At 44.5% G+C, this 12455-nt stretch overlaps 1 protein-coding gene across 1 annotated transcript in view; it reads left to right on the forward strand.

Moving 5' to 3' along the window:
* The first annotated feature begins 3819 nt into the window (after positions 1-3819).
* Positions 3820-12455, forward strand: part of MREG (melanoregulin) — a 43010-nt gene continuing 34374 nt past the window's right edge. The window contains exon 1 of the mRNA XM_081143088.1: positions 3820-4258. Within this exon, the coding sequence (XP_080999214.1) occupies positions 4164-4258 (95 nt within the window). The 5' untranslated portion in view covers positions 3820-4163. The remainder of the gene's footprint in view (positions 4259-12455) is intronic.

Raw genomic sequence — 12455 nt, forward strand, 5'->3', positions numbered from 1 at the left:
TTTTTGTGTGGCTCCAGTTGATTTTCCTTAGGAAACTCTCCCACTCTTAGTCCAACTGGCTTAGTTTTCCTGTCTCCTTGTTCTTCCTCACTTGAGCACTACAAGGGTATGTGTGAGACTCAAGCCAGCTCAGTAGGTGCATTTCCTCCTTCTGAAAGAGCAGTTGGTTCCTTGTCAGGCCAAGGAAGACATGCGTAAGGAAGATTTTTTCCTACTGGATTTAGGCAGCTCATAAATAGATTCTTTAGAAATTAAATATAACTTTTCATGCAAACTCTGGGTTCACTAAATAGTCCTTTTTCTGTTTTCATACATTTATTCAACACATTTTTAAAGTGCCTACTATGTGCCTGCACTGCTGTAGGTGCTGGGGATATTGCAAAGAACAAAACAAAGCCCCCGTCTTCATGGATGGAACCTACATTCTAGCTCATCATTGCACCTCCAGTACCTGGCTCAGTAAATATTTCTTGAATGAATAGCTGAATGACACCAGCGTGTGCTATGTTGCTGTAAGCATAGCTCTTCTGTGGAATGCATGAATGATGCTCTGGAGCTAAGTATTTTGATTTTCCAATTTTCTTCCCCCTGAATATGGGTTTTCCTCCAACTCCCAGAAGTCATCAGTAAATTCTTAAAGAAGGGGGACTTCAAACTACACTAGTTTTCAAAGCAGACTCTAGAGTTCTCCCTGCCGTGGAAAAATCTGAGAACATAGGCCAGCAGTGCTACCTAAGAAACAAGCAGCTGATGGGTCTATGAGTCACCAGTCACCCCAGGGGACTTCCCACTCCCCCGACATCAGGTGCCCAGGGGATCTCGGTAAATGTCTGATGTTGCTGTGATGGGTGCGTTGGCGTCAACTTGGGCAGTAGAAACAATCTAGCATCACTCTAAAAACAGGAACGCTCACTGCTCTCCTGCTAATGATGTTTGAAACAGGAAACGAGGTTGCAAACTATGGTCTTAGCTGTCTAGAAGCTGAGCTGGAAGGTTTGGTGCAGTTCATACTCTATCAAAGGTCCAATTTATCCAGAACCCGAGAAATCATGAAGGTATTCAACTTCTGGGAAGATGAGCACTGTAAAAACACATACCATTATCCTTAGAAAACTAAGAAATAAAATACGTCAGTTAAAAAGAATGAGGTGTATTAATAAGAATAGATTTCCAAGACATAATAACTGTATTAAGTGGAAAAAGCTTGCAGATAGATAAATGGGTACCTTTTAAATTAATTAAACAAAACTCACTACTAAAATATGACACACAATGACACTATATATACACCACAAGGGCACATATGTGTCTGTGTGTCCAGAAAAAAGTTGTACCATATTGATAATAATGGTTACCTTGGGGCAGGTAGAAAGGGGACAGGACTGTGGGTTGTGGTCAGAGGGAACTTTAACTGCAATATTTCAATTTTTTAGAGGAATGTTTCATTTCTTGCTGTCAGGAACAACACTCAGCCTCCATCCTGGTACAGTTGCAAGTCATGAATGACAGGATGTTGGGCTTGTTGTCACACAGCCCTGTGCAGGCTGGTGACAGCTAGAACTCTGTCATATCCCGTTAACTTTTCATGATGAGTCCATATCTCTCCAACTTAAGTCAGGGTCCTCAGGGACCTTCTCTTATTCTTTTGTATCCCTCAGTAGCCAGCCTCTCAATGAACATGCACTTGATAAGCTCCTTCTGCCTCTCAATGTAGCCAGGGCAGGACAAATTTACTCACAGTGACACACTTTAAAAATTAATACACCAGCCATGAGAACTGACACTTCTGAAATAAACTCTTGTTCTTCCTCCTGAAGCCTCCAAAACTGCTCCTCCCATCCTCTCTGGGTCTCAGTCACTGGCCATTGAACCTTCACAATTTGTAAACCTAGAAGTTTGGAGCCCCTCCCTTCCCTCCCCCTCCCCTTCCCCCTCTCCTCCCTTCCCTCCCCCTCTCCTCCCCCTCCCCCCTTCCCCTTCTCCTTCCCTTCCCCTCTCTTTTCTTTCTTTTCTTCTTTTTTACCCACTTCCAACCCTTTAGCAAATCTTGTTGGCTCTACCTCCAAATTCCATCCAGAGTCCAACCAGTTCTTAGCACCTCTACTTCCCTGCTTCAAACCACTTCCATTTGTCACGTGGATCATTACAGTGGCTTCCATTTGCATCTCCCTAAAACAGCCCTTGGCACCCAGATTCTTCTCAAGACAGCAGCCAATGGATCCTACTGCCGTCTAGGTAGGCCATATATCACTGCCTCTACTCGGAAACCTCCGAACTGTTACTCAGCTCCCGTGGAGCAAAATCCAGAGTCCTGACAAAGTCCTACAAGGTCCCACATTCCATCAACTCCTACTACTCTGCCTTCTGGCCAACACGTCTCCAGGGTTCCTGGAATCCATGCTGCCTCTCAGGCACCCGATAGCTTATTCTCTCTCCTCTGGGGTTCTGCGCGTGGTCTTCACTCTCCCTGAAATGCTTTTCTCCCTGATATCACGGCTACCTTGCTCATCTCCTTCAAGTCTTTGTTTAAATGTCACCATAACAGGAGGGCTTCCCTCACCACCCCATTAAAAACTGCAGGCACCACCCCTCCCCCAGTCCACGTGCGCACCCCCCTTCCCTGGGGCTTCTTATCCCCTTCCCTGCCATATTTTCCTCCACAGTATGCACTGCTTTCTGACAAAATTACTTAATTACGGGCTTGTCTTGTTTAGCTCCCCTACTAGGATGTTTGCTTCAAGAGAGTAGAAGCAAACATTGTTTCTTTTGTTCATTGCTGTAACCCCTGAGCCTAGAACATGCCTGGCACATAACAGATGCTCAATACTTATTTTGTTGAATAATCCAAATTGGAAAAAATGAAAATTAGATAGGCTGTTTTAGGGAGATGCAAATAGAAGTCATTGCAATGATCCAGGTGACAAATGACATTTTGTATTGGTGGGTGTATAGGAAAAGAGACAGTTTTCATATGTTGCAAGTCAGAGTGTAAACTTTAGAGGGCAATTTGGCAAGATCTGTCAAAGTATAAAAAGGCATCTTACGCAACAATTCCACTGCCAAACTCAATAGATATACATGTCCAAACTCGTAGATCAAAGATGTTCACGGCAGCATTACTTTAATAACAAAAGTCTGGAATTTACTTAAATGTCCATCCGTAGGGGCCTGGCTAAATAACATATTGACATTCATGTGACTGCATAATATGCAACTGTTAAAATGACAGAGGAAGATTATATATATATATGGCTATGGAACAGTCTCCATGATGCACTGAATTAAAAAGGCCAGGGGCAGAAATGTGTGGAGTATGCTACTGCTTGGGTAAAAAACGAGAGGGATCTGTATACATATATTTACAAGTTTGTACAAGCACAGATAAGTACATATATACATAAATAAATACATACATAAATAGCTCCGGAAAATCGTTCTAAGAAACTAACAATGATGGTTGCCTTCCTTGAGAGGGATATTCCAAAACTGGGAGGCTTAAAAACAACTTTTAAAAAAATCATCGTGAATATAGCACTTAAAAAACACCACCTCTATCACGCGCCAATCCACACTCTTGCTAACTTTTACTCTGTGTGGGGCTGACTTGTTAAAAATGCCCCCCACTCTGCTTCCAGGGCTTGGGGGCGGGAAGGAGGACCTTTCATTTCCTCAGGGAGTGAAGCCAATAAAACGTGTGAACAGATCGGGCCCAGCCTCGCGCGGTGCCCCCGGGGCTTTCCCGCCCCTGCCCCAGCGCGGTCAGCGTCGGTGCCCACGGGCTTTGCCAGCTGCCTGGAGTCCCTGCTTCCTCCTGAGAGGGCAGCAGCGGGCGTCTCGGGGACGCATGCGCCCCAAATAGCGCCCGGGGAATTAAAAGAGAAAAAAAAACCCCAACCAAACACGCGCCCCAAACAAAACCCAAGAGGAGGCACGAGCACGGCCGCGCAGATCCAGGGCCGTGGAGGCGCCTCCGGCCTCGCCCGCGTCCCCGGCCGCGGCGTGATGCGCAGGGACCGGCCCCCGACGCCCGGGCCGCGACTGTCCCCGCACCTGGATGCCCGCCCCGCCGCCGCGCCCCTGCCCCTGCCCCTGCCCCTGCGGCGCTCGCTCGCCCCCGCGGCTTTCTCCGAGTCTCCCGGCGCCAGCGGGGCAGCTCGCTCTCCATGGGGCTGAGGGGCTGGCTGAGGACCGTGTGCTGCTGCTGCCCGTGCCAGTGCCTGGAGGAGCCCGCCGTGCCCGAGAAGGAGCCCCTGGTCAGGTGGGTGCGCGCCCGGCGGCGGGCGCGGGGAAACCGCGGCGCTGTCTGAGCCCGGCGGGGGCTTGCTGTAAGTCACACCGGGGCGCAGTGGGAGCCCTTCCAGCCCTCCTTACAGGATATTCCTGTTCCTTGGGTTTGGTCCTTGGGTAAAATTTTTGCCCGAAAGTACAAATCCTCGGAGGCACCTGAGACCCAGGTGGATGCTGGTGGAAAGTGCCAAGAATTCGGGTGCAGTTTCCGGGCAGGGAAGCGGCGAGAGAAGTTCGCTTAGGGGTCGGTCTGATTAAGTACAAGCGCTCCTGACTGTATTTGATAGGCACAGTCCAGTGCAGCAGGCAACCGTGAGTTTGTCTCACCCAGGAAGAAAGTTGGACATTTTGCCATTCAATTTTATTACCAAAAGAAGACAGTTCAGTGACTGAGCACAAGGACATGTTTTTCACATTTGATAATGTGTATTTTCTCAGTAGCATGCTGATTTATTACAGGTTAAGCTATCGTGTGAGCAAACTTAATGCACTTTTGCAATGTGCTAGGTGGCTTTGCGAAGGGACCTTACAACGCAGTTTTGTTCAGGGCTTTAACTCTGCTGAAATGAAGGTTCCACTAGGTCATGCCTCAGGGGTGAATGTGAGAGAAACAGAATATTTAAAATGAAATTAGGAAAAAGCATATAAAGTGGAATTCTAGGGTTCGGTAAGCTAATATTGAAGCCAGTGTTTCTTATGATACCGTAAAGCTTTCACAAACTCTTTAAAAAGCATGACTTACCTTCTCTTACTCCATCAAGTTCAAACAGTCCCCTTGACTTTTGATATCTTACATAACCTCTTCCTGCCTGTCCACTCTTATTTTCCAGCACATTAAACATCGTACATACACTCCTTGGTTTAATCAGGCAGGCATCCTTGCTGCTCTAGGGGCAGTCCAGCTTTTCTCTCCCAACTTGCTTCAGGTGGTGACCTTTATCCTTCCTTCTCCTTCCTAAATGCTAGTCCTCAAGCCCCCTCCCCCAGCAGTCCTCTTTGATTACTTTGCCCTTACTGTTCTCTCTCTCCTGTGATTTAGGACTTAGAACTTACCATCTGTCCCTCACTGTTTAGTGAGCACCCATGTATGTAAACATATATCATGTTGTTTTATATATGCATAAATATATAAACACATACATAAACAGTCATACATAAAATACATAATGTCTTTGTTTATACTAGCGAAGGGCATTCACTTAGATTATTAGATTATTGTGGACAGGGAGAAACCCGGTAACCTACCCCTTGTTTTATATGTAGTGGGTAAAATCTAGAATTTCTGCTTGGGTTGCAGATTCAGTTTGTAACATTCGTAGTAATACGATGCAGCCTTCAGCTAGGTCTCATCCTCAGAGCCTTGGGTCTTTCTAATTTTCTGTGGGATTGCCATTTGAGTCAATAGTTTTGGTTGTTTTAAAATCCCCACTGGTCTCCTGCTTTGATTTACACTGGAAGTCAGTGAGTTTTGCAAGGGATTTTAGGAAGACAAAGTCAACTGGGGCAGAATGGCACTGTGCTCATGAGTCATATTTAGCCTGGGGCTAAATCCAGACTGGGTGACCTGACACAAATTATGAAATTTATTTGTGCCTTAATGTCCTCATCTGTAAAATGGAGATAATAGTTTGTACCTCAAAGGGTTGCAGTGAGAAATGAAGTGAGCTAATCCATGTAAAGTGCTTAGCAGAGGGTCTGACACATAGTAAACACTCAATAAATTTTAGTCATTATTAATTATTATTATTATTATTCTGAGCATGTGAATATGAGTGGACTGGTCTGTTGTGGTTTCATGTCATTCTGGCATCATTTCAATATAACAATGTTTGGGAAGAGCAGCTTGTTGATGGACGTGTGGAGCAGTGGTGTGTGTGTGTGTGTGTGTGTGTGTGTGTGTGTGTGTGTGTGTAGGTACCTTCATGTTCTTTCCTATCCAAGTCATCAGAAGGTCTAGTTTCAAAAAATTTTTTTCATTTATTTTTTAATTTTTGTTAAAGTGTGAAATTCAGTGATTTTAGTATATTAACAAAGTTGCGCAGTTGTTACTACTATATAATTTAGAACATTTTTACCTCTCCAAAAAGAAGCCATGCCCCGGACCAGTCACCTGCTGACAGCCCCACTCCCCAGACAACCCCTAGTCTACTTTCTGTCTTTATAGATTTGCCTGTTTGGGACATTTTGTGTATGTAGACTTTTTGCATCTGGCTTCTTTCACTTAGCATAATGTCTTGAAGTTTCATCATGTTGTAGCCCCTGTCAGTACATCATCCCTTTTTGTATTTGAATAATATTTCATTGTCTGGATATATTACATTTTACTTATCCATTCATCAATTGATGGGCATTTGGTGGTTTCCACTTTTTGGCTCTTATAAATAATGCTGCTATGAATATTTGTGTACATGTTTTTATGTGGACATATGTTTTTGATTTTTTGATTATATACCTAGAAGTGAAATTGCTGGATCATATAGTAATACCACATTTAACTTTTCGAGGAACTGCCAGAATGTTTTCCAAAGTGGCTGATTTTAAATAATTTTTTTAAATTTAAAATTTTTTGAACAATTTATTGGTGTGAGATTGGTTAATAAAATTATATAGGTTTCAGGTGTACAATTCTATAATACGTCATCTGTATACTGTATTGTGTGTTCACCACCCCAAGTCAAGTCTCCTATCACCATTTATCCCCTTTACCCTCTCTTACCTCCCCCACCCCCCTTTCCCTCTGGTAATCACCATACTCTTGTCTATGTCTATGAGGGTTTTTTTTTCCCCTCTGCTTTGAAATCTTGATGTGGTAAAATCATGAAGGCAGATGGTCTTAATTTTTATTTTATTGAGAACTTCATTTTTCATGTTATCACATTATCTTTTTCAGTTAAAAAAAAAAGGTTGGTAAAGGTTTGGTATAGACACCTCCCCTTCTTTCCCCCAACTAAATCCTTTGCTCTATTGTAAAACAGCAGCTTTCAAGTTTTATTTCATATTCCAAGATAACAGTGCCTGGAAGTGGTGTGGTCAGGGGGACAACATTTATCATTTGTGTGCATGGTCATCTCCAGTCCTTTCCAGAACGCACCGGGGACTCTTGTTAGTTCAAGAAAAATAACTCTTAGTCTCATTTGCCAGTCTGAGAATGCCACTTAGGCTTTTGACCTTGCCCGTTTTGCTTTCTCTGGAACCTGGTACGTGAAGGGGAATACCTGTCTCTTGTCCGGTTCGCATCTGCATTTCTCTCTGTCCCACTAGTTCTTTTTCCCTCCCTTTCTCTAGAAATATGCCGGGCCTCCCTGACTGAAAATTCATCCTGATATTGCCGTGGCCTTCGATTACCATCCTTTGCTTTCCTTTGTCTCAGGCACAAGTATTTTTAAAAGTGGCCAGCTGTACCCACCGCCTCCTTTACCAGCCCTCGTGATGAAATCTGGTTTCTGCCCCCGTGAGATGACATGAACATTGCTCTCTTGAAAGTTGCAAGGGAAGGCAGCCCGATGTTCCTCCTCAGTGTGCATGGAACCTCCGCGCCGGCCCTCCACGCCGCCTCGCGCGTTTCCTCCATCCCTGGCCTCTCTGGTTTTGCATTCTCTGCTCTCTGCCTATGATCTGTCTCATCGCTCGCTTTCCCTCCTGGTGTCTTTGCCGACGCCATACTTGTTACTAGACATCTTTTTGTTTTCTCTGCTTCTTAAGGTTCTGCTCAGTTCTGAAGGCCCATTTCAGTTACCACCTTTGCGATGAAGCCTTAGAAAGTCTCCCCAGCAGTTATGGTGTCTCTTCCTTCTTTTTACCCCTCGGGCCACATGCCTCATTCTGCCGGCTCACAGTTATCAGGTGGGTGCTGGAGCCCCTGCCAGATGGGAGGGACTAAGTCTTACCTTAGTTAGTATCGCTTCTTGTGCCCAGCACAGCCTTCAACGTGGAGTAAGAAGTGAATGAATACTTTTTCATTAATAAAAATGATAATAATGGCTGTTCATTTAGTAATTTCTTTTTTTGTGCAAATTTTAAAAATGTATCCTTCACTTAAAACGAAGTTCTGTGAAGGCTAACAGAGCAAACGGCCATGCACTCAACACCCACCTTACGAAACCTTTAACAGTGGGGTGCAGGCCCTCTGTTTTCCCCCCATAGGTACATCCATCTCCCACCTCCTGAGGCGGCCGGTACATTGAATCTGTGTTTAGCATTCTTAACTTTAAATAAATGGAGCCTACTGCATGTAGGCTATTGCATAAGTGAGATTTCTTTACACACATTCTGTCATTTAATCGTCACTATGATCAAATGAAATAGGCATTGTCTCCATCTTGTAAATGAGGAACCCAGAGCTTAGAGAGTTTAAATAATTGATTCAGTCACAACTGATAAGGCAGAGAGCCAGAATGTGAACCCATGTCTGTCCAATCCAGACCTCGCGTTGTAGAAAATTCAGAAAACTACCAAATAGTTCTTAAAAGTGATATAATATTTGTCTACTAGAAACTGGTGGAAATTACTTGTCTTAGCTTCTGTCCAGTTGGCCCCTTTCTCCTTCCTTCCTTCCACATCCATGTTAGTATAATTCTTCTACCTAGATGCAGAAGCAACCTGGCCCTGTAAACCAAGCCCAATGGGAATTCGGAGACCTGAGTCCTAGACCCAGCTCCTAGTCAGCTGTGGGATTTGAGGGAAGTCTCTTAACTTCATGGAACCTTTGTTTCTTCTTCTGTAAACTGGGGAGATCAGACTTCAATGTGCAATCCCGAAGGGCTGTTCCAGACTTGGTGCAGGTTGCCCTCTTTCTGTGGGCGTGTGCCAGCTGAAATTCTGTTTGGCATGGAATACAGCAGCAGCGAGACTGTCTGTAGTACTGGGAAGGAACTGAAGTTCCAGAGGATGTGAATCATGACAATTTGTTCAACGCTTTAGCTGGCCAGGGCTGCTTCACTAGTGAATAGTTGAGTAGTCATTGCTAACGCCAGGAAGCTTAAGAGCAAGTCTGGGCCTAGAGAAAGGACACTTGGCCTGCTTGACCTTTTGGTTTAGGTTTTCATGTTACTAATTAACAGAAACATTTGGGATATGGATTACTAGTTTCCTAGGACTAGTAGAACAAATCACCATGAACTTGGTAACTTCAAACAACAGACATTTATTCTTTCACAGTTCTGGAAGCCAGGAGTCTGAAATCAAGGTGTTGTCAGGGCCATGTTCCCTCCAGAAGATTCTAGGGAGAACCATTTCTTGCTGATTCCAGCTTGTGGTGGCTCCTGGTTCCAACCTTTGCCTGTCTGCTTCTATCTCTCTCTTCCTCTACATCTCAAATATCCCTCTCTTTTCTCTGACAAAGACACCAGTCATTGGATTTAGGGTGCACCTTAAATTCAGGATGATTTCATCTCAAGATCCTTAACATAATTACATCTGCAAAGCCCCTATTTCCAAATAAAGTCACATTCCCAGGAACCGGGGATTAAGACTTAGACTTATCTTTTTGGGGAACACTATCTGACCTACTACAAGGCACTTTTGGGAAAATGTTTGAGCTCAAAGCATTAGTTTTATTTAACTTTTAGAGCATGGCTTCTTCCATCAGTGATAAAAAGCATGCTATTACCACATACAAACCCAGCTGAGCATGAGTTGTGGCCCTGGAAATTATGTGATTTGGGAGGCATACCTGCAGTCAGTCACCTTTAAGCACGGAGATGCCCAAGTCCCATAGAGTCTACTGCCATATGACACCCAATACAGACATCAGGCCTGGAAGAGTCCAAAATGAATGTGTAAGGAGCGCTGTGTAAATGTTACACGCTAAAGCATCTTTCACAGCGGTTCCTTTGAACCATTTCAGGGAAGCATAATTCTTGCTCTCTAATTTTTGTTGGCTGTTAATAACTGATAAGCACCACCACTGTCCAGTTGTTCAAAAGCAAGGGAAGAAAGGGAGAGAAGTAACAACCAAGGTTGAGTTTTTATTTGTGAAACATCAAATGAGCTTCCAGATCTGTCTTCTCCCTGCTCTTCTCAGTGCTCCATTACTGATAACAGAGTGTCTGCACACTACCTGTGGGCAGTGAACGAACAGAACATCAGTGTGTTATTTTTTTCCTGTGCCTGGAATTTTCATTAGGGAAAAAGAAAATACAGCCTCGGTGTGCTCTTGATGGTTGATTCACGCCTACAAGACCGGCGGATCTGAGTGAGGGTACCAGAATTGAGTTTCCTTGGCCATGTAAAGAAATGGTTCCGTGTGAGCTGTGCTGAGTCCAGCATGCAGAAGACGGGAGAGATGGAGGTTGCGACACATGCCTCCTCTGCCCCATCTCTCCTGAGCCTTTGTAGGTTGTACTTGGTGCTTATGGTGTACTAGGTACTGTCTTAAGTGCTTTACATCTATTAATCAAGTCCTCACCATGACCCTACGAGGTACAGTCCATTCTTGTTATTTAGAGTAGTTATGTTCTATTAGTCACCGCAAATGCTGACTTCAAGAATATCGCACCATTGCTCCAAGGGGAAAAGCCAGGGTCAGATTCCTGCCGGCAGATTCGTCAACTGATCAATACATACCTTGTTTCGTGTGTGTTTCTGCTTAGAGACACTTCATTTAATATGTTTTGTTGATTCATTAACACTGAACTTGCTCCCAACAGCACTGTAACTCAGGCCTTAGTGAAGCTTATCTCACACACATATTTTACCACTTCAGTACCATGCTTGGGCCTATTCTAAACACTAAGTCGCCCACAAAATCACAAAAATGCAAAAAAACAAAAACATGGCAGTAAATGGACCACCCAAAGGACACACGTTTGCAGTCTGAAAGCTGAGACCAGAAAGCAGAGCCTTGGTGGACCTCAGCGGGGAACTTGGGCCTCACTCAAGCACTGCGAAAACACCGGGACTCTTGATTTCGCAGTTACAAAGAAATTTTAGTGAGTGGGCAAGTTTGCAAATACCGAATCCGATGATAAGGAGGGCAGACAGTAATTATGTTTCTGTCTCCTCTTGACAGATGCAACTGAAGCACAAGGCCTTTAGTAGCTTCTTGGAGGCACAGATGGCTGAGCTGGGATTCCATCCTAGTATATTCCAGAGCCATAGAAAGAGCAGCAGGCCTAGTACGCAGGGAGGCACACAACTATAGCTGCTCATGTGGTTGTGCTAGAAATTGTGTCAGAAACGTGAGACTTGCCCTGAATTGTGCCAGCCTGGGGTTGAGAAGCACTGGCCCCCCTTTTCTGTATTATGGCTGGTAAAACCAGGTGCCAGTGGGAAAGAAGGGTGGCAAGTTTAAGACACTTAAAGAGAATCACCACCCACCCTACAAGGACAATAATCTTCTACATGTGAGGGGTTTTTCATTTCACTGTGTGGACTCACATGACCCCTGAGAAGATCAGATTGTCTCCTGCCCTTGGAAGGGCTTTAAAAAAATGCTGGCTAATGTGTTAGTGGCAGTGAGGTCGCTCAGGCCAGGGCCCAGATGGCCTGACTCTTTCCCCCGTAATATGCTGCTGGGTTCCCTGAGCTGACGCAAGTCACCGTGGCCTCCTGCAGAAGCTGCAGGTTACAGAGCCCGAGGCTGTGGGCCAGGTGGTGATTCATAGGAAGTGACTGAGGAGGCACAGAGGATCCTGCTGCAGGAGGAGCTCCTGGCTCCTGAAGGATCCATTTCAAGGCTTGTACTTTTACCTTCTTGAAGGACAGAGGAGAGAGGGGGAAAGGTCATGGGTGGTGTTTCCGGAACAGGGGCTCAAGTCCAGTGAATTCAAAATAAGTGCTTTACCAAGACGCCAGCCACTCAAAAATTCATAGAAGGATGACTGAAAGGTTTCTTCCCAGGCGCCTACAATATCCTTCCCCCACTTTCATGACTTGTATTAGTCAGTTTTAGCAACACAATGGAGGTTCCTGAGAAGATGAAATTTCTTTCTTACATATCATGTGATCTAGGTTTCCTGGAACTTCTTACTCTCTGGCTATCTTAAGGTGATCTTATTACTACACTTTTGTTTAAAAAGTAAATTTTGCGTAAATGTTGGGTGAAACAGTTTATTCTGTTAGTGACTGGAGTCCTTTTTGGCCTGGCTAATAAATATTTGTTCTGCGCCAGGTACATAGTGCACACTCTATTCTTTTGTGCTTTTTAAGAGAATAATTAGGGAGACAGA

The sequence above is a fragment of the Miniopterus schreibersii genome (assembly GCF_964146895.1).
Source record: "Miniopterus schreibersii genome assembly, chromosome: 7".
Lineage (NCBI taxonomy): Eukaryota > Metazoa > Chordata > Mammalia > Chiroptera > Miniopteridae > Miniopterus > Miniopterus schreibersii.